The 18,158-nt window shown below is 53.7% G+C and overlaps 5 protein-coding genes across 5 annotated transcripts; 3 read left to right on the forward strand and 2 right to left on the reverse strand.

Moving 5' to 3' along the window:
- Window positions 1–220: 220 nt before the first annotated feature.
- BDY24DRAFT_405350 (ABC-2 type transporter-domain-containing protein) lies at window positions 221–8,418 on the forward strand. The gene is made up of 38 exons (XM_076642627.1): window positions 221–869; window positions 982–1,186; window positions 1,287–1,373; window positions 1,449–1,494; window positions 1,583–1,678; window positions 1,772–1,883; window positions 1,963–2,027; window positions 2,109–2,186; window positions 2,273–2,345; window positions 2,414–2,806; window positions 2,916–3,047; window positions 3,200–3,260; window positions 3,328–3,338; window positions 3,407–3,478; window positions 3,542–3,635; window positions 3,716–3,797; window positions 3,863–4,161; window positions 4,230–4,243; window positions 4,378–4,468; window positions 4,540–4,719; window positions 5,029–5,131; window positions 5,213–5,318; window positions 5,388–5,400; window positions 5,466–5,637; window positions 5,731–5,774; window positions 5,850–6,042; window positions 6,115–6,215; window positions 6,300–6,508; window positions 6,588–6,643; window positions 6,724–6,819; window positions 6,895–6,971; window positions 7,040–7,207; window positions 7,272–7,334; window positions 7,412–7,509; window positions 7,582–7,627; window positions 7,727–7,811; window positions 7,886–7,986; window positions 8,052–8,418. Exons 1-38 carry the CDS (start codon window positions 451–453, stop codon window positions 8,205–8,207), a joined length of 4,497 nt encoding a protein of 1,498 aa, XP_076491966.1. The 5' UTR covers window positions 221–450; the 3' UTR covers window positions 8,208–8,418.
- A 353-nt stretch (window positions 8,419–8,771) lies between these two features.
- On the forward strand, window positions 8,772–11,817 carry PUT2 (1-pyrroline-5-carboxylate dehydrogenase). Its single transcript, XM_076642628.1, has 15 exons — window positions 8,772–8,910; window positions 9,002–9,109; window positions 9,216–9,421; window positions 9,522–9,597; window positions 9,691–9,776; window positions 9,862–9,919; window positions 9,996–10,148; window positions 10,227–10,612; window positions 10,741–10,823; window positions 10,899–11,082; window positions 11,157–11,222; window positions 11,304–11,309; window positions 11,391–11,407; window positions 11,483–11,574; window positions 11,658–11,817. The coding sequence occupies exons 1-15, from the start codon at window positions 8,857–8,859 to the stop codon at window positions 11,724–11,726; spliced, it is 1,644 nt and encodes a 547-aa protein (XP_076491967.1). The 5' UTR covers window positions 8,772–8,856; the 3' UTR covers window positions 11,727–11,817.
- Window positions 11,818–12,073: 256 nt separating this feature from the next.
- MET16 (phosphoadenylyl-sulfate reductase (thioredoxin)) lies at window positions 12,074–13,637 on the forward strand. The gene is made up of 4 exons (XM_076642629.1): window positions 12,074–12,359; window positions 12,461–12,734; window positions 12,881–13,065; window positions 13,154–13,637. The coding sequence occupies exons 1-4, from the start codon at window positions 12,184–12,186 to the stop codon at window positions 13,428–13,430; spliced, it is 912 nt and encodes a 303-aa protein (XP_076491968.1). The 5' UTR covers window positions 12,074–12,183; the 3' UTR covers window positions 13,431–13,637.
- Window positions 13,638–15,296: 1,659 nt separating this feature from the next.
- Window positions 15,297–15,891, reverse strand: BDY24DRAFT_346031 (acyl-CoA-binding domain-containing protein; the record flags this gene model as incomplete). Its single annotated transcript, XM_076637620.1, has 3 exons — window positions 15,297–15,534; window positions 15,627–15,690; window positions 15,786–15,891. Coding segments are annotated over 3 exons (408 nt in total), but the record flags the coding sequence as incomplete, so codon positions are not given.
- Window positions 15,892–16,250: 359 nt separating this feature from the next.
- On the reverse strand, window positions 16,251–18,012 carry SEC22 (SNAP receptor SEC22). Its single transcript, XM_076637980.1, has 6 exons — window positions 17,821–18,012; window positions 17,681–17,743; window positions 17,455–17,564; window positions 17,153–17,313; window positions 16,661–16,894; window positions 16,251–16,492 (listed from the first exon to the last, which is right to left on the reverse strand). Exons 1-6 carry the CDS (start codon window positions 17,827–17,829, stop codon window positions 16,338–16,340), a joined length of 732 nt encoding a protein of 243 aa, XP_076491970.1. The 5' UTR covers window positions 17,830–18,012; the 3' UTR covers window positions 16,251–16,337.
- Window positions 18,013–18,158: the final 146 nt, after the last annotated feature.

Here is an 18,158-nt window from a genome sequence, read left to right on the forward strand (position 1 = left end):
TTCCCCTCTTCATTTTGTTCGCAGGTTTTCGCATCACCCACAGAGTGCTAGCAATCCGAAGCCTTCGTTGAAACCTCTCGGCTGAGATCGCGCGGGAAGGCCAATGGAAGGTCGAGAGAGGGAAGGGTAAGACAGGTCAAGGGGAAGGTTGAGGAAGACAAAGGGACGAGAGCCGGGAGGAAACGCGTGTTGAGTGACACAGATACGACCAACAGCGACAGACGAAAATAGTCGTATACGCTACGAGATAGATAAATCAGCTCCGAGCTGTACCGGCAAGAGAACCGAGAGAGAAGAAGGGCGAAGGAAAGGGCAGAAAAGACACGAGCCAACGGGCGAGGGCAAAGAAGATTTCGCCTAGTCCGAGAAGACCATCAAACCATCTTCAAGAATTCTCCTCTTTTGCCTCTCCTCCAACTACAACAACCATCATCCACTACGAAAAACAACATGGATCCCCTACCACCCGACTCAGCAACGACCGAGAAGCAGACGGCTCCGTCGAGCTCAACTCCTCTTCCTCCTCCCCCTCCAACCAGATCAAACTCTACCTTCCTCCACCGTCGACCTTCCCTCGCCACCACCCCTTCTCAATCCAGCGACCGTGAACGGCTCCATCGTACCAACTGGGGAGAGGAGATGGCCGTAGGAACCAACGTCGGGACACTCGAGGCAGGGTTTCACGATCTACAGAGGGCGCTGAGTGGGACGAGCCATGTTCCCGAGGCCGACTGGTCGCTCGAGAAGCAGCTCAGGGACGTCAAGTTGAACCTCAAGACCAAGGGAGTCAAGGATAAGCGACTCTCGGTAGCTTGGAAGGGAATGACAGTGAAAGGAGAAGGAAAGGAAGCGATCTACGGAGAAGACTTGTGAGCTTCGACCTTCCCTCTTTTTGTTTGATTATCGGAAGAGAAGACGATTAAGATCTCTCGCAGGACTGACTCTCTGCCTTCGTTGCTTGTTTTCCTCGCTATCCTTTAGCCTCAGCACTTTCAACCCCTTCCAACGACTACAAGACGCTCGTCGACAAAAGCGAGCTCGTCCTTCCCTCCCTGCCTCTTCCTCCCTCGATTCCAACCTCTCCAAGAACCAGCGCTACCTCCTCCGAGACTTCAACGGAGTGCTTAAGGCGGGAGAGATGGCTCTCGTCGTAGGACGACCTGGCTCAGGATGCTCAACCTTCCTCGTGAGCTTTGAACCCTTCCTCTTGCTCTCTTCGACTCGACGACGTCGAACGCGTCTCTCTCCTTCCCTCTGACCCCTCGATTCTTCCATTCCTTGCTCAGAAAACTATCACCAACCTTCGAGACGGCTATGCGGGGGTGGAAGGAGACGTCAGCTATGGAGATATGGATGCGAAGGAAGCGAAAAGGGTGAGCTGTCGAAAGCTGATCTCGTTTGTAAACCCGAGGTGCTAACCTTTTTCCGTTCGTCTTCTACCTTCACAGTATCCTGGTCAGATCATCTTCAACGCTGAGGACGACACTCACTACCGTTTGTCGCACTTCTCTCCTTCTCGAGCAGACGATCCTGCTGGCCTGTTCTTACAACGCTCTTCCTCCATCTCGTTTTCCTCCGACAGCCGTCCTCACCGTAGCCCAGACCCTCGAGTTCGCTCTCAAGATGAAGACTCCTCGGATCCGACCTGAAGGTCTGAGTAGGAAGCAGTACGAAGCTGGTGAGCTCACTTTACTTTCAGACCTCTCCCTCCCTCCCGCTCTTCTCCACTCGAGAGCTCACTTCCTCCTCGCAACTTCTTCTCGGCACCTAGAATTTCTCGACGCCATCCTGAAGACCTTCGGTATAGAACACTGTAGAGACACCATCGTAGGGAACGAGAACGTGAGAGGAATTTCGGGAGGCGAGAGGAAACGAGTGTCGATGTAAGCCTCCTCGAGCTTCAGATCCCAAAACAAGAGAGAGAGCTCGGCTGACTTCTTTTTCCTTCTATTTCTTCGAAAGTGCTGAAGTCCTTATCAACCGCGCGTCCGTAGTTGCATGGGACAACACGTCTCGAGGACTCGATGGTTCGTTCTTTCTCCCGTCCTCTCCTCTCCTTCTCTCGTCTCTCGCTGATGTGTTCTCCTTTCACCTTTCGATGCGTACAGCTTCTACCGCGCTGGAGTACACTCGATCCATCAGGACTCTAACGGATGTTCTTGGATCCACTACTTTCGTCTCGCTCTGTGAGTTCCACCCTCGCTTTCGAGAGAACGAAACCATGGAGCTCGAGTTGAACTGACGCGCGTCTCTCCTTCTTTTGAACCTCTAGACCAAGCCGGGAACAGTATCTACGACATCTTCGACAAGGTCATGGTAATTGCTGCTGGACAGTGCATCTACTGGTGAGTGCAAGAAGGAAGAGGGGATGCGACCGATCGCTGACTGCGTTTCTTTCCTTTCGCTTTCCCAGGGGACCTCGTTCCAAAGCTCGACCTTACTTTGAGGCTCTAGGCTTCGTTGTCGCTCCTGGATCCAACATCGCCGACTTCCTCACAGGAGTTACCGTCTCCACCGAGGCCATTATCAACGAGAAGATGAGAGGATCGACGCCCATCTCCATCGACGACTTTGTGGCAGCCTACAAATCCTCGGACGTCTGCAAGGTTGCCCTTCAAGAGCTCGAAGATCATCTAGCTGCCAAGGATCTTCGAGAGCAGCAGACTGCCGAGTTCCGGTCGACGGTGGAGAACGAGCAGGCGAAATGGGCTTTCTCCAAGGCGCCGTTCACCTCGACGATGTACACTCAAGTCATGGCAGCAACCGTTCAAACGTACCAGTTGATGTGGAACGACAAGCCTTCGATGTGAGACCAAAGGACGCGTCAGACGAGAGTGGAGAGACGCCGAACGAGTCGACGCTCTCTTCTCGACCTTCCTTCTTCACTGACCTCGAATCTCTTCTTCGTTTCGCAGTTGCATCAAGCAAGGAACGAGTATCGCTCAGTCTATCATCCTAGGTTCCCTCTTCTACGACCTTCCCGAGAACACCAACGGACTCTTCACTCGAGGTGGTGTTTTGTTCTTTATCTGCCTCTGGAACGCTCTGTGAGTCACCGTCTTCTCCCTCTCTTCTCGTTTTCTCTACGGTTTCTTCGTCTGTTCGAGTTCTCCTCTGGAGATCATCATTCGTCGTCGGCTTTCTGAGTCTATCTCGAACCACTCGAACCAAGCTGACTTCCTCTCCCTCCCCTCTTCAGATTGGGTATGACTGAAGTCACAGCTTCGTTCGAGGGTCGAGCTATTCTTTCCAAACACAAGGTCCGTGGTCATTCGCTTCCGACTCCCTACAACTCCTGCTCACCCCTTTTCGTCTCTCTTTTACCAGTCGTTCGCCATGTGAGTCCTCTGCCTTTTTCTCGTCTTCAAACCCTTCCCTCATCTTACTTCGCCTTCTCCATCCCCAGGTATCGCCCTTCGGCTGTTATTCTCGCGAAGGTCTTGGCCGACTTCCCCATCTTGATCGGTCAGGTCACTTGGTGAGTCTGATCCTCTCGTTCTTTTTCCCGCCCTCTCACTGAACCCTCTCCGTTTTTCAACAGCTTCCTCCTTCCCGTGTACTTCATGACCAACCTCAAACGAACCGCCGAAGCATTTTGGACTCTCTGGATCTCAACTTACGTCGTTACCTTGGCTGTGAGCAGATTTCGAACGATGCAACAAGCCGCGTCGACGCATCCTGACTCCCTTTTTCTCGACTCTCTTCCTTTTATCAGCTCATCGCTCTCTTCAGAGCAATCGGATACAACTTCCCTACATTTGAGAGGGCTTCAGCGGTTTCAGGACTGATGGTCGGAGGTGAGTTGCTGCAACCGAAGAGGACGACGCGTCCGCTGACTTCTTTTTTCCTCCTTCCCTCCCAGTGCTTCTGGCCTACTCTGGCTACTTGATCGCTCAAGCCGATATGAAACCTTGGTTGGGATGGACTCGATACCTCAACCCTCTCTACTTCGCCTTCGAAACTGCGATGGGAAACGAATTTTCGAACCAAGAGTTCCCTTGCGTCGGCTCGTCACTCATCCCCTCTGGCCCTGGCTACACGGCTACCGGAACTTCTTTCACTTGTACCGTCGCTGGATCAGTGACTGGAGAAGCTACCGTCTCGGGAGATGCCTATCTGGCTGCAGGACTCGGCTTCGAACACGCGCACATCGGTCGAAACGTGAGTCGCGTCGCTCCCTCTTCGCCTCTCTCGAAGAATCAGAACTGATTCGCATTTCTACCCTTCAGATCGGAATCATGATGTGAGACTCTTCGTCCCTCCTTCCTCCCTTATTCGTCCTGACTCGATGTCGTCCCCTCCATCCCCTTCCTTCCTTCCTTCCTTGTTCGTCCTGACTCGATGTGGTCCCCTCCATCCTTTCTCCACCTCTAACAGCGCGTTCTGGATTTTTCTCGTCGCCCTGGCCATGTTTGGTGTAGAAAGGCTGAAGGGAGCAGGATCTACCAAGTCTTTCCTCCTTTTCCAGGTTCGCTCTCGTTTACCTTTTCTGCTTGAGCGAGCGCCGACTGACTCTCATCTTTGATTGACGCTCAACAGAGGAGGAACGACCCCATCGTCAACTCTGCCATCGTCAAAGGAAGCTCAGCCGTCGACGAAGAACAGGGAGGAATCGCCCTCGAACCTTTCTCGGAGCAGCACTCGTCGAATCAGAAGCAGACTCCAGCAGCACTCGAGAAATCAACAACCGTCTTCACTTGGAGGAACGTGGATTACACCGTCAGTCTTTCACTTTTGAGCGAATCTACAGAAGAGGGAAGAGGGGAAGGGCGCAAAAGTTGTTCGGCCGTTTGTGACGCGTCGGGCCTCGCCCTTTTCGGATCTTCTTCCTCGAGATGACCATGTTGAAGAGGGAAGGAAAGAGGTTGAGAGCACTCTTTCTATAGAAGAGCCCCTTCTATACTTTCAAGGGTATGGGGAGCTCTACACGAGGGGAACACACTCCCGTCGACGGTTGCCGTGCTCTCGATCCTGCGTCGATCTCGTCTCGACTTCGAAGGCTGACTTTTCAATGATTTTTCCCTTCAGGTCGACGTCAAGGGAGGGAAGTTGCCTCTTCTCCATCAAGTCCAAGGCTACACCAAACCAGGTTCACTCACGGCTCTGATGGGAGCTTCGGGAGCAGGAAAGAGTGAGTGTCGGATCTGGACTCTCGTTTCGTTTTGTTCTTCGAGAGCTAAACTTATATCTTTGTGATCTCTCACATCTTCAGCAACACTCCTCGACGTGCTCGCTCTTCGAAAAGATGACGGAGTTGTGTCTGGCTCGATCCACATCGATGGGAGAGAGCTCGGCAAGTCTTTCCAAAGGACGACGGGGTCAGCTTATTTCTCGTCGATTTATCCTTCCGAACTCCTTTGCTGACTTTCGTTCCCTCTCCCATACAGTTACGTTGGCCAGGTTCGTCTCTCATTCCCCCAAGATTTCACTCCTTCGGTTTCTAAAGCTCATCCCTCTCTTCACAGCTCGACATCCACGAGCCGACAGCCACCGTCCGCGAAGCCTTGATCTTCTCTGCTTTGCTCCGACAACCAGCTTCCACTCCCTACGAGGAGAAGATTGCCTTCGTCGACACCGTGATCGACCTCCTAGAGCTGACGGATCTCCAACACGCCTTCATCGGAGACGGGCTTGAAGGTTCGTCGAAAAGACCGGACGGTGTCGAGCTTGTTCAAGGCTGATTTTTTTTTCCTCTCGGTTCGGTGTCTTCTTCTTCCATCCTTCTTTTAGGTCTCGGTGTTGAGCAGAGGAAGCGTGTCACCATCGGAGTCGAGGTGCGTCTGAAGCGAGGAGAGCAGGAGAAGAAGACGCGTAGCTGATCGTCTGCCTCCTTCGTTCCCTTTTCACAGTTGGTCGCCAAACCGATCTTGCTCTTCCTCGACGAACCTACCTCGGGACTCGACGGTCAATCTTCGTTCAACATCCTCCGATTCTTGAGGAAGCTCGCCGACGCCGGACAGTCTATGCTCGTCACTATCCATCAGCCCTCCGCCTTGCTCTTCTCTCAGTTCGATCGACTTCTTCTTCTCGCTCGAGGTGGACGTGAGTTCAAAGCTCGGCTCTTCTTCTCATCTTCCCTCCACTCACGCCCTTGCCCTTCTTTCGCCTCTTCAGACACTGTCTACTTCGGAGAGCTCGGAGAGCACGGAGCTGTCATGAAGGACTACTTCGCTCGAAACGGAATATCTTGCCCCGACGACGCGAACCCGGCCGAGGTGAGCTCTCTCTCTCTTCTCTCTCCTTCTCCTTCGACAGCTCACTGATATTGCTTCCTTCTTTCCACACTCTCGTCGCTCTAGTTTATGGTAGACGTATGCTCAGGTAGTCTCTCGAAGGGGAAAGACTGGAACGAGATCTGGCTCAACTCTCCCGAATACAAGGCGGTCACGCAGGAAATCAAGGAGTTGGACGAGGCTTGCGCTGCTGCTCCTCCGTCGTTCATCGAGGACGGAAAGGTCTACGCCGTTTCTCAGTGGACTCAAATCCTCCTCGTCAGCAAGAGATCAAGGTGAGCATCCTACGTTCTCCCTTTCTTCAGTTCTTCATCTGGCCGACGCGTTCCTTCCTCCCCCCTCCCTCCTCTCCAGCGTCGCCATGTTCAGATCCGTCGGATATCTACAGGGAAAACTGAGGTTGCATATCGGTACGCTTTCTCCCCGCCGTTTTATCGGCTGCTCCATCCTTGCACGCGGCTGACTTCGTCGTCGTCGTCCGTTTTCGAAGGAATCGCCCTGCTCAATGGTCTCAGCTTTCTTCAGCTCGACAACAGCGTCACAGGACTTCAAGATCGGCTGTTCACCGTTTTCTTGGGGATGTTCAGTGCGCGAAATTCTCTCTGAAGGATCGAGGCAGAAGAAGTTGTTCGCTGACCTTCGTTCTTCTCCTCCCGAACAGTCGCTCCTGGGCTCATCGTTCAACTTCAACCTCGTGTAATTGACGCCAGGAACCTCTTCGAGGCTCGAGAAAATCAGGTTCGTCTACTGTCTTCTTGTTGAGCTCTCGATACACTCCTGACCGATCTGCTCCTCTCCCTTTTTAGTCGAGGATGTTCGGTTGGCTTGCGTTCGTTGTGGGTCAGATTGTCGGAGAGCTCCCTTGGATGCTCATATCTACCACCATCTACTTCGTCCTCTGGTACTTCGTCGCTTTCACTCCTGGACTCATGACGGACGCTAGTCATGCGGGAGGAATGTGGGTGTCCCTTGTGGTGAGCTCTCCTCCCTTTTCCTTGCGTCGAAAAGCACCAATCTCACGTTTATCTCCTCCTACAGCTCTTCCACACCTTCACTCTTCTTATGGGATTCGCCATCGCTTCCCTCGCTCAGAACAAACAGGCGAGTGCTCATCTTCCTCGCTTCCTCGACGCGTCGAACTACAGCTCACCTTTCTCTCCTTTTTTCGCCTCATTCAGCAAGCCGCCCTCGTTATCCCTATTTTTCTTGCTCTCTTCTCTTCCTTCTCCGGAGTTCTCGTTCCTTTCAGTATGATCACCGCCTTCTGGCGTTACTGGTTAGTTTAATCCAAGTCGATCAGCCGTGATGAGAGACGCAGACTAACTCCCTCCCTTGACTCGAAACGCAGGCTTTACTACCTCAACCCCTGGACCTACGCTATCGGAGGAGAGCTGGTTAGTTTCCACTCTTCGTTTTTTGCTTCTCGTTTCCTCCAACGACTCTGCACTCGAAGTCGAAATCGTCTCGATTCTGACTCCGTTTCCGTCCTTCAGTTCTTCGCGATGCGAAACTCTCCTGTCGTATGCAGCGAGAACGAGTTTGCTAGGTTCACTCCCGTTGGAAACGCTACTTGTGGAGGTACATTCTCTCGCCTCTCCTCTCTCTCGAGTCGTCACATCTGACGCGTCCGATCCTTCTTCCTCCTCCCCCAGAGTATCTCAAGATGTTCCTGGTCTACGCTGGACAAGGCTACGTCGACGATCCTTCTTCAACCACCGAGTGCAAGTTCTGCAGCTACAGCAATGCGAACCAAGTGAGTCAAACGACGAGCTTCCTTTGCTCGACGCGTCGCTGATCCTCTCCTTCCGTTCTTTGCAGTACCTCACTCGGGTCAATATCCTTCGAGCTTCTGACGGAGGGAGGGATATGGGGATCATCGCTCTCTACGCTGTCTTCACTCTCGGACTCGTCTTCGTCTTCATGTGGTTGCGATCGCGTCCGTCGAAGAAGAAGACGAAGACGAAGACGGCTTGATATTTTCGAACCCTCTCCCTCCTCCATGACTTAGCTCCTTTCCCTAGATCATCTTTGCACACCTATTCTCCTCCTCGTCTTCCCTTCCCTGACGGACTCCCTCTTTCCTAGACTGTTCGCTCTCTCGCTCGCTCTTCTTTTCTTTTACTCTTTCTCTCTCTCTCTCTCCCTCCCTCCAGCTTCTCGCCTCGCTGTCCATGACTTTTCTGAACGTCGGATCTCAAACGCTCAGAGCCTCAGATCGAGGAATGCATCATAAAGTGCATCAGCATTCCTCCTTATTAACGGTTCTGCCTATCGACAGTTTGCCGCGACGGGGTTGAAGGAAACGAGCAGAAGAGAGAGAGGAGAGGATCTCACGCACTCACCTCCTGTCGGACTCCTCTGTCGACTCCTCTTCATCCCTTCCCTTCCTCTCCCCTTCTCTTACCCTTTCGGAACCTGACCTTTCGAGCGGCTGCTGGGATCACTCGCGCCAAAAGACGAGCCAGACTCAAGCGCCCCGGACGCGCCAAAAAAGGTCAAATCGCTTGAGCCGAGTCAAGCTCATTCCAGCCCTCCCCTTCTCCTTTTGTCGGCTCTCTTCTTCCACCAACCACCACACCCATCCCCCCTTCCCCTCCCACTTTTCTTCTTATCCTTCACCAAAATGGCTGCTACTCTCGCCTCCTTCAAGATTCCTACCATCACCAACGAGCCCATGGTCAGTCAGCGCTTGACCGAAGAGAAGGAAGCGAACGAAGCTCATCCCTCCTTCCCTCCTTCTTCTCGATCTTGATTTCTCATCTTTTCAGGGCAACTACCCTGCTGGTTCTGCTGAGAGGAAGGGTCTCGAGGCTGCTCTCGCTGAGATGAAGGCTTCTATGCCTTTCGAGGTTCCCTGTGTCGTCGACGGAAAGCCCGTCAGTTCCATCACTCTCCTCCCCTCCCTCGTTTGCCCCTGGCCTTTCTTTGATGCGGCAACTCCAGCTGATCCCCATCTCTATATCTCACTTTACATCCTCTCAGGTCAAGACTGGTGTCCTTCTTCCTCAACTCACTCCTCACTCTCACTCTACCGCTCCTCTCTGCAACTACCACTCTGCCACTCCAGAAGTCGTCGCTTCCGCCATCGAATCCTCCCTCAAGGCTCAGAAGGAGTGGGAGAACATGCCATGGAACGACCGAGCCGCCATCTTCCTCAAGGCTGCTGATCTCACCGCCGGAAAGTACAGGTCAGTCCAACTTCCGTCCTCTTGAGCTTCTTCGTCCCATCTCCTCCTTCAGCTCGAGCTTCAACCTGACCTCTCTCTCTTCTTGTTTCGCTCGACGCAGGTACAAGCTCATGGCTGCTACTATGCTCGGACAGGGAAAGAACACGTGGCAGGCTGAGATCGATGCTGCTGCTGAGGTGAGTCGTATCCAAGCTGCAGAAATCTACCCTTGTGGAAGAGTCTGCGAGACGGAGCTGACCGCCTCTCCCTTCCCTCTTTTTTTCTACTAGATGGCCGATTTCTTCCGCTTCTCTGTCAAGTTCGTCGAGCAGCTTTACACTCAGCAGCCTTCTGAGAACTCTCCTGGAGTCTGGAAGTGAGTCGTCTCAGTTCGAATGAGCCTCTCTGCGTCTGTTTCCCACGAGCTCACCTTCTCCCTCCTTCTCCTTCCTCCTCTCCAGCCGAACTGAGTTCCGACCTCTTGAGGGTTTCGTGCTTGCTGTGACCCCCTTCAACTTCGTGAGTAGACTGTCTGGAAGCTTGATCGTTTCATACAGAGCCTGAAACTGACGAGCGTCTTCTCTTTTTCACTAAGACCGCCATCGGAGGAAACCTCGTCGGTGCCCCTGCTATTGTCGGAAACGTCGTCCTCTGGAAGCCTTCGCCTATGGCCACCTACGCCAACTACCTCACTCACAAGATCCTCCTCGAGGCTGGAGTTCCTCCTTCCGTCATTCAGTTCATCCCTGTTCGTTCAGTTTCTCATTCCTCAAGTCGCGTCCTCTCCTCCCTCGTTTGCTCACGTCCCTCTCTCCTCTTCTTTTAGGGACCCGCTCCCGAGGTCGTCAAGCAGTGCATCGATCACAAGGCCTTCGCTGGTCTTCACTTCACCGGATCCACCGCCGTCTTCAAGGGTCTCTGGAAGCAGATCTCCCAGAACGTCGACCTCTACCGATCCTACCCTCGAATCGTCGGAGAGACCGGAGGAAAGAACTTCCACATGATTCACAAGTCCGCCGACATCAGGGAGACTGTTCTTCAGAGCATCCGATCCGGATTCGAGTACTCTGGACAGAAGTGCTCGGCTTTGGGAAGGATCTACGTCGCGAAGAGCCTTTGGGACGCTGGATGGGGAGACGTCATGAAGGAGGAGGTTGAGAGGATCAAGGTTGGAAGCTGCGAGGACTGGACCAACTTCCTCGGACCCGTCATGTGAGTACTTCGTTCCCGTTTCTGTGCCTTTTTGAGAGCTCGAAGGACGAGGAGCTGACGGACGCGTCTTCTCTTCCTCTTCCTCTCCCTCTCCGTCTCCTCTCTCCTGCTTCGCTTCACTCCAACAGCAACCAAGCTTCGTTCGATAAGATCACCGGACTCATCGCTAAGGCCAAGGCGGAGGGAGGCGAGATCCTTGTTGGAGGAAACTGTGAGTCGCTCTCGTTTCGTCCTCGTCTTCCCTCTCGTTCCAACTCACACCTTCTCCTTTCGTTCCTTTTCTCAGCCGACTCTTCCGTTGGATACTTCGTCGACCCAACCGTCATCGTTACCAAGGACCCCAAGTCCGTCACCATGGTCAACGAGATCTTCGGTCCCGTCCTGACCGTCTTCGTTTACGAGGACGACGACTTCGAGAAGACCTGCGAGTTGATCGACGAGACTACCGATTACGCTCTTACTGGATCAGTGTGAGTAACAGATTTCATTTCTCGCACCTCGAGCTCGACGAGATACTGATCTTCCGCCCCGCTTATCCTCTCAGGTTCGCCAACGACCGATCAGCGGTTGTTCTCGCTCAGCAGAAGTTGAGGAACGCTGCTGGAAACTTGTGAGCTCGTTTCCTTTTTGTCTCAGCCCTCAAGTCAAGCTCTAAGCTGACTTTGTTACTCGTTCCCTCTTTCTTTCCCAGCTACATGTGAGTTTCGAGTCGTTTCGACGGTCTTCCTCGGCTTTGAACGCGTCGCTGACCCTTCCTCTCTCTTCCCTCCCTCTTCAGCAACGACAAGTGCACTGGTGAGCTTCAAACATCCTCAGCGACTCGCTCCTTACTCCAGACTACTGACCTCTCGTTTCCTTCGTCTGCCTCAGGTGCCGTCGTCGGTCAGCAGCCTTTCGGAGGAGCTCGAGGTTCGGGAACCAACGACAAGTCTGGATCCATCAGCATCTTCTACCGATTCGTCGTGAGTACAGCAGTCTTCCTTCCCAGAAGTAGAAAAGCCCAGAGCTGATTCCGCTTCTCTTTCTCGCTTCCTTTCCTCTCCAGTCGGCGCGTTCGATCAAGGAGTCGTTCGTCGGACCCAGCGATTTCCTCTACCCTTCCAACTTCCAGTAGATAACTGGGAACACCAACTCAAAATATGTCGAAACCTTAGACGCTCGGGCCTTAGTAGTAGTAGTAACGTGATCATGACCTTTTCTCTCTGCTGATTCAGGAGAGGAGAGGACGCGTCGAGAGACGGTCGACTCCCTCGCTCCTAACCCTCTGAACGAGTCCCGAGCTTCAAACGAATAGCCTCAAGAGCCCCCTCTTGTTCGTAAGCAAACTTTTCAGAAAAGCTGAGTCAGAATCGAGGTTCGAACTCTCGAGAAAATCTGACCAAGAATCGCCGCGCAGTAAGAATGGCGTGCCCTGCTCATTCCAGATCTTGCCCCCCCCCTCCCCAGGTCTATCTCAGCTTTCAAAGCTCAACTTTCTCGTTTGCTCTCCAACCACAACTCTCTCGCTCAACCAACTTCACTCTTTTTCTCGTAGAACTTCCCTTTCCGCCCTCTCTATCCCTCTCTCGACGATGTCCTCCTCTTCAGCCCAGGCCTCGACCTCCACTTCCCTCCCTCCTCTCTTCACCCCAACAGAGCTCGCTCAGATCAACCGCGACCTGGCAGGAAAATCCCCTCAGGAGATCCTCACCTGGGCTATCGATCATATCGCTTCGGGAGATCTCTGGCAGACTACTGCCTTTGGCCTGTGAGTTCTCTTTTCTTTCTCGTTTTTGAGCTTTGGGCGGCGCCTCTTCCGACGGCCCTTCTTCGTTTGCCGACCCCCTCTCCCCTTCTCTTTCTTCCCAGGACTGGACTCGCCTCCCTCGCCATGATCTCCAACATCTCTCTGGCACGAGAAGAAACCCATCTCGTTCCTCTCATCTTCCTCGACACTCTCTACCATTTCCCCTCGACGCTCGACCTCGCTCAACGAGCGTCCGAAAAGTACCTCGCCGACCTTCACGTCTTCAAGCCTGCTGGATCGGACGGCAAGGAGAAGGTCAACGCTGCTGAGTTCGAGGCTGAGTTTGGAGAGAAGCTGTGGGAGAGGGAGGAGGATGTCTACGATTACTTGGTCAAGGTGAGTTTTTCTTCTGAAGCGCTTCGATCCCGAAACGGAGCGATTCATTCGTGATGATTTCTGGGTCGCGCCTTTTCGTCAGAGCTTACACCCGTGAAACCTTCCCAACTGACTCGAACGACGTTTTGTTTACTACTGCTTCTCAGGTCGAACCTTCTCACCGAGCCTACTCGCAACTCAACGTTCGAGCCGTCCTCACTGGTCGACGTCGTTCGCAAGGATCGGAACGAGCGGCTCTCCCCGTCGTCGAGATCGACTCCACAGGTCTCATCAAGATCAACCCTCTGATCGAGTGGTCGTTCAAGCAGGTCAAGGACTTCATCGATGCTGAGTGAGTTTGGTTTTCTCGTCGCGTCTCTCTTGTTTTCTCTCGACGCGTTGCTGACGTCAGTCTCTCCCTCTCCTCTTCCCTTTCTCAGAAACGTCCCCTACAACGCTCTCCTCGACATCGGCTACAAGTCCATTGGAGACTGGCACTCCACCGCTGCTCCCACCACCTCCGCCTCTACCGCTACGCACTCGGACGACTCGGAACGGGCAGGACGATGGGCTGGAAACAAGGCGAAGACGGAGTGTGGTCTTCACAAGGACTACTCTGCGATGAAGGCCAACTTCGAGCTCAAGAGGGCTAGGGAGGAGGCTCTCAGGTTGAAGGACGAGCAGAAGGATCTGGTGGCTGCAGAGGTTTCGGTTTAGATGTCGTTTCATTTGGACTAGACTTACTTAGATCTCAAAAAAGAAGGGAGGGACGACGACGACGGCGACGCGTTTTCTTTCCTCTTTCCTTCACTTTCACCTTTTGCTTTGTAGTTCCCTTTCGTTTTTGCTTTTGTTTGCACCGCTTTATCTTCTCGCTTCTCGCACTTTTTGTAGACCCTCCTTATCATGCCCTTGACGATCAAACACGACGACGTTCCAATCGAAAGGACGTCTCTCCTCCTCCTCCCCTCACTCTTTCTTCTCCTCCCCCTCCTCCTTCCTCCTCTTTTCTTCCTTCTCCTTAGCTCTCTGCTCATCAGTCTTCTCACCCTCGAAGATCTCGTCCCATCGGTATGCTGGCTCGGCCTCCTCGACCGCCTCGTGCCAAATCCACTCTGTTACCGAAATGCTCCCTCGCAATCCTCCCATCGTCGATCAAGGACGTCTCGACGTCCTCGCAAAGCGTCAGGCGATTTGTCGGAGTTGGAGAAACCTCTCGGCGAAACGAAAGGAACGAAAGAGCCGACGCTCGTCTCTTCCGCTTCGACGCGTCTGACCTCTCGTCGCGTCTCCCTCCCTCTCCTTCTTCTCTCTCTCCCCACCCCAACCCTTTTTCTCCTCATATCGCGTAAACAAATCGTTTCTTTCATCAAAGTTATTAATTATTACCCTACACCCCAACCGCTCCTCCTCCACCTCTCCTCCTCCTGCCAACCAACCCCCCAAGCGCCTTCCAAAACTCTAGGACCTCCCTCCCTCTCCCCGTCGATACACCGACCAACTCCTTCCTCCTGCTCAACAAAACCCACAAACTGATCCCGACCCCTACGAGCACCGCGTCGCTCGCCAGCCTCTTCAAAATCTCCCAGATCAACCGTCCGACTTTGATTCTTCTGGTGGACGACCGAGAAGGGGACAAGAGGAGGCTGAAGAGGGAAAAGAGAGGGTGAGCGGTGTGCGTGAGGGAGGTGGTCGTGGATTCGAGGAGGGTTAAGCGCGAATGGAGGGCCGAGAGGGAGGTTTGGATTTTTTGAAGGGCGAGGGAGATTTCCTCCGAGGGTGGTTGTTGGGTCTGGGTTTGCGACGAGGAAGAAGGGAGGAGGGTTGGAGGGAGCGAGAGGGAAGGACCTGGGAAGGCTGAAGGGAGGGAGGGGAGGGTTGGTTGTTGTTGTTGTTGTTGTTGCTGTTGGAAGAGGGAAGAGGGAAGGTAGGCTTGTTGTTGTTGATTCTGCTCTCCTCCGTACCGACCAGCGGACGAGGAAAGCGGTTGCTGCTGTTCATCTTGGAACCTCGAAAGACCCGTCAGAGCAGGACCCGTTCCAACTCTTCGACGTCTCCCATCCTCTGAAGCGCTGCTTCGGATCTTGGGCAACGAGGGGTTCATCAGCCGAGGGGACACGTCGGGAGGAGGGAGGGAGGGATCGGGGAAATACTGAGGAGGCGTTTGACGAGGGGTTGGGTGGGCTGTAGAGGGTTGGGAGGATCGATGATGGTGCGTGTGGGTTGGTGGTGGTGGGAGAGGTTGAGATTGAGGTTGAGCTGGAGAGGAGGTAGATCGAGAGGAGCCTGAGCCTGAGGAGGAGGACGACGAGGAGGAAGAGCCTGTCGACGAAGTGGTTTCCGAACGAGGGATGGAGGAGGAGGTGGGTTGATAGGATGCTAAGAAGTGGACGAGACGCGTAAATAGAAACCTGATTAGTAACCTCGTCCCGTTTCTTTCGAAAAAGAAACGAAAAAAACACAAACGACTCACCACTCCCCTCTGCTCCTCCCTCAACACCTGTCCAACCCGCCGTCGTCGCTGAATCCCCTACACCCCCAGTCCCACTCCTCCCAGGTCCTCCCTCCAACGAAGAAGTCATCTCAAACTCCCTGATCAACACTCGAGCTTGTTTCCGATCCTTGTAGCGTTTCAGGACCTGTTCCAAAACCACAAAAGGACGAGCTCCGGAGGTCAGCTCTCGTTCCCTTCCCTTCCCTCTCCTCTCTCTCTCTCGTTCCCTCCCTGCCTATCTTTTCCCAACTCACCTGGAGCAACGTCCCAACATAAGCCTTCATAGCAGCTTCCTTGCTCAAATGCTCTTTGGATTTCCAGGCGTCCCTAACAAAAACGAAAACGGAAAGGCAACGTTAGCTCGCTCTCCTTTCTCTTCGGCCTCCTCCTCGTTTCTTCTACTTATACGACGAACGCACCACTTTGACCTCTTGAGCATATCGAAAATCCCAGGTCTAGGCCCTACGACGTTTCCGATCGTCACTGTGATCCCAACCAAGCCCCATTCCAAAACGCATCAGCTCTCGGCTCGTTCGTTCATCTCCTCCCTTCTCAACTCCCTCCCCAACTCGACTGACCCTGTTTGAACAACGAGTACATCGCCAGTTTCTCCTCGTAACTACTCTGAATAGGACCCGTCTTGGGCAAACTCTGGATGACTGAAACGGCGCGGTTGAATTGACTGCTTGGAACGAAGGAGGACGAAGGGCGTGAGCTCGAGAGAGAAGGAGGGCACCCAAGGGGAAAGGGACGAACGCTGTGATGAATGGAGAGGGAGGAGGCGGGAGAGGGGTGAAGCGGCGGGAGGAGGAGGTCGTGGACATGCTGAGCGAGAGAAGGGAAGGTGGGGAGGGTAAGGGAAGGAGGTGGGCGTTTGGAGGGAAGAAGGAGGGCGGGTAGGGAGAGGGCGGTTGGCCGAAGGGACGCTCGTGATTAGAAAGGAGTTCAAACCCCAAACAGAGGGGAAGTTTTTTTTGCGCTTGTGTTCTCCTGGTCGCTTCGGTCTAGAAACCTTTCGAGTTTTTTTTTTTCCTTTCTCTCTTCTTTCTGGCTTGCGAGAGGAATGAACGAACGAGCCCAAGTCCCCAAAAAGAACGCGTCTCAATCACGTCGTCGTCTCGAGCCCTAAATCAAAAGAACCTCCACCACAAGAAGATGACAATGATCAACCCAACGACTCCCACAGGCGCGTACTGCCTCAGCATGGCTTCGAGGTTGATGTTCCTCGCTTGTTTCCTGTACTTGAGCGATTCCGAACGGAGCGAGGTCGAGAGGTGGGACATCCCTGGGAGGCGAGGAAAGCAGAAGAGACCAAACAGAGTTAGAAATCGGTTCTTCTTGTACGGAAAGAGTGAAGTAACGAGAGAGCAAGCCAGCTTGGGAAAGACCAAGCCGAAGCTGAAGCTTGCTCCTCCTCGAAACACGTCGAGTCGAATCGAGCGACGAGACTCACTATCCAGACTATCTCCCCTCCAAAGCAGATCCTCCATGTTCTTGGTCATGATCCTCGTCACGTCCTGCAGGTCGTCGTTGATGCGTCCGAGGTTGCCTGCTGGTCCAGAAAGACCTGCCGAGGAAGCGGTCGTGCTGGACGTGGCCGACGTGGAAGCCGTTGGGTCGCGAGGTGGAGGGGAAGGAGCGGTTCGGGAGTCTTTGTAGAGGCGGGAGGTTTTGGACATGAAGGAGTCTGGGGATGAGAACGAGGAAGAGTGGGTGTTAGCGAGAGAACTGAGATGGAGGACGAGGACGAGGACGTGAAGGAGAGAAGGAGGATCGTGTGAGCTCGAGCTCGAAGGAGAAGGAGTGATGAGCTTGCTTCGATCCTTCGAAGACTCCTCCTCCAGTTCAGATCCTCTCCCAGCTTGCCCTCTTACAATCCCCCTAGATCCCAGTCCAGCTCGACCTCTCCAGCACCCCAGAAAGAAGCAAGGAAAGCACGACTCACCAAACCCAACGAACGCATAAGGCCTCTGCGTCCCATCGACCTTGTCTCCGTAGACCCTAGCAAACTCTGTCGAGATGTCGTTCAGGTACGAGAAGGCTTGTTTTCTCGGGTAGGATTTGTCGGTGATGACGAGGTAGATGACGGACGAGGAGATGAGGTAGCTGGAGGAGAGAAGGGAGGGCAGGAGAGAACGAGAAGATGGTCAGCTCAAGCTCACTTGGCTCCTCTTTTTGCGGGCTAAACTGCGAGAGAGAGCTTCGTAGGAGTGTCTGGGAGCTGCGAGAGACATATTTGCTACTCACTGAAGGGTGTAGGCTCCTGATTCTATGGAGCAGAGAGGTTCCGAGTTGGGCGAGAGCCGACGGACAATGAGCTTTGCCTGCTGCTTGTGCTCGGTGAGAGCGTTCTCAGTCTGTGAAGAAGGTGAAGAAGATGACAGTGAGCTCGACTGAATTCGATGGAGGTGGTCATCTTCGAGCGATAGGAAGGATGGGACGGGGAGAGAGAGAGAGGAAGGAGGAGACCGACCTGATCGTCATCAACGCTGGCCGCTAGAGGAAGTCCATCAGACACTCGAGAGATAGTAGTAGCCTGTAGACAAGAAGTGTGGAGTCAGATCCAGCTTGCAGAGCTCAGCTCGAGAGGGATAAGAAACGAGAGAGACTCACGAGAACCATGGGAGGAAGGGAGATGGGAAGGGGGAGGGAGGACGGAGAAGGAGGTGCTGGGAGCTCGATGGGAGCGAGATTCGAGAGCTGGTTGGCGAGGTTTAGATTAAGAGATGGAAGAAAAGAAGAGAAGAGAGAAGAGTAGACGGCGAAAGAAGGTAGGTTTTGGCGAGTGCTGATGGTTGGAAGGAAAGAAGAAGACGAAAGCTCGAAGCTGAAGTCGCAGAGTCGCTCCCAACGCCAAACACAACAGAAACGGTCAAACCAAACAGAAAATCTTCCCCCTCGTCGACACTTTCTCTCACCTCCAAGGATGGCTCCCGTCATCGCTTCCACCC

This window comes from Mrakia frigida (assembly GCF_051309035.1).
Source record: "Mrakia frigida strain ATCC 22029 unplaced genomic scaffold BDY24scaffold_68, whole genome shotgun sequence".
In the NCBI taxonomy this organism is placed as follows: domain Eukaryota; kingdom Fungi; phylum Basidiomycota; class Tremellomycetes; order Cystofilobasidiales; family Mrakiaceae; genus Mrakia; species Mrakia frigida.

Excerpts from the sequence above, each read along its gene's own strand:
- BDY24DRAFT_405350 (XM_076642627.1), top strand. The coding sequence starts at position 451 with ATGGATCCCCTACCACCCGACTCAGCAACGACCGAGAAGCAGACGGCT. Across the intron at positions 6,043-6,114 it reads TCTTCTCGCTCGAGGTGGAC|ACACTGTCTACTTCGGAGAG; the intron begins GTGAGTTCAAAG and ends TCGCCTCTTCAG. Across the intron at positions 7,335-7,411 it reads CCCTCGCTCAGAACAAACAG|CAAGCCGCCCTCGTTATCCC; the intron begins GCGAGTGCTCAT and ends CGCCTCATTCAG.
- PUT2 (XM_076642628.1), top strand. The coding sequence starts at position 8,857 with ATGGCTGCTACTCTCGCCTCCTTCAAGATTCCTACCATCACCAACGAG. Across the intron at positions 9,110-9,215 it reads GTGTCGTCGACGGAAAGCCC|GTCAAGACTGGTGTCCTTCT; the intron begins GTCAGTTCCATC and ends ACATCCTCTCAG. Across the intron at positions 10,824-10,898 it reads GATCCTTGTTGGAGGAAACT|CCGACTCTTCCGTTGGATAC; the intron begins GTGAGTCGCTCT and ends TCCTTTTCTCAG.
- MET16 (XM_076642629.1), top strand. The coding sequence starts at position 12,184 with ATGTCCTCCTCTTCAGCCCAGGCCTCGACCTCCACTTCCCTCCCTCCT. Across the intron at positions 12,360-12,460 it reads CAGACTACTGCCTTTGGCCT|GACTGGACTCGCCTCCCTCG; the intron begins GTGAGTTCTCTT and ends CTTTCTTCCCAG. Across the intron at positions 13,066-13,153 it reads AAGGACTTCATCGATGCTGA|AAACGTCCCCTACAACGCTC; the intron begins GTGAGTTTGGTT and ends TCCCTTTCTCAG.
- SEC22 (XM_076637980.1), bottom strand. Across the intron at positions 17,565-17,680 it reads CCAGCGTTGATGACGATCAG|ACTGAGAACGCTCTCACCGA; the intron begins GTCGGTCTCCTC and ends CCTTCTTCACAG. Across the intron at positions 16,493-16,660 it reads GAGGGGAGATAGTCTGGATA|GGATGTCCCACCTCTCGACC; the intron begins GTGAGTCTCGTC and ends CTCGCCTCCCAG.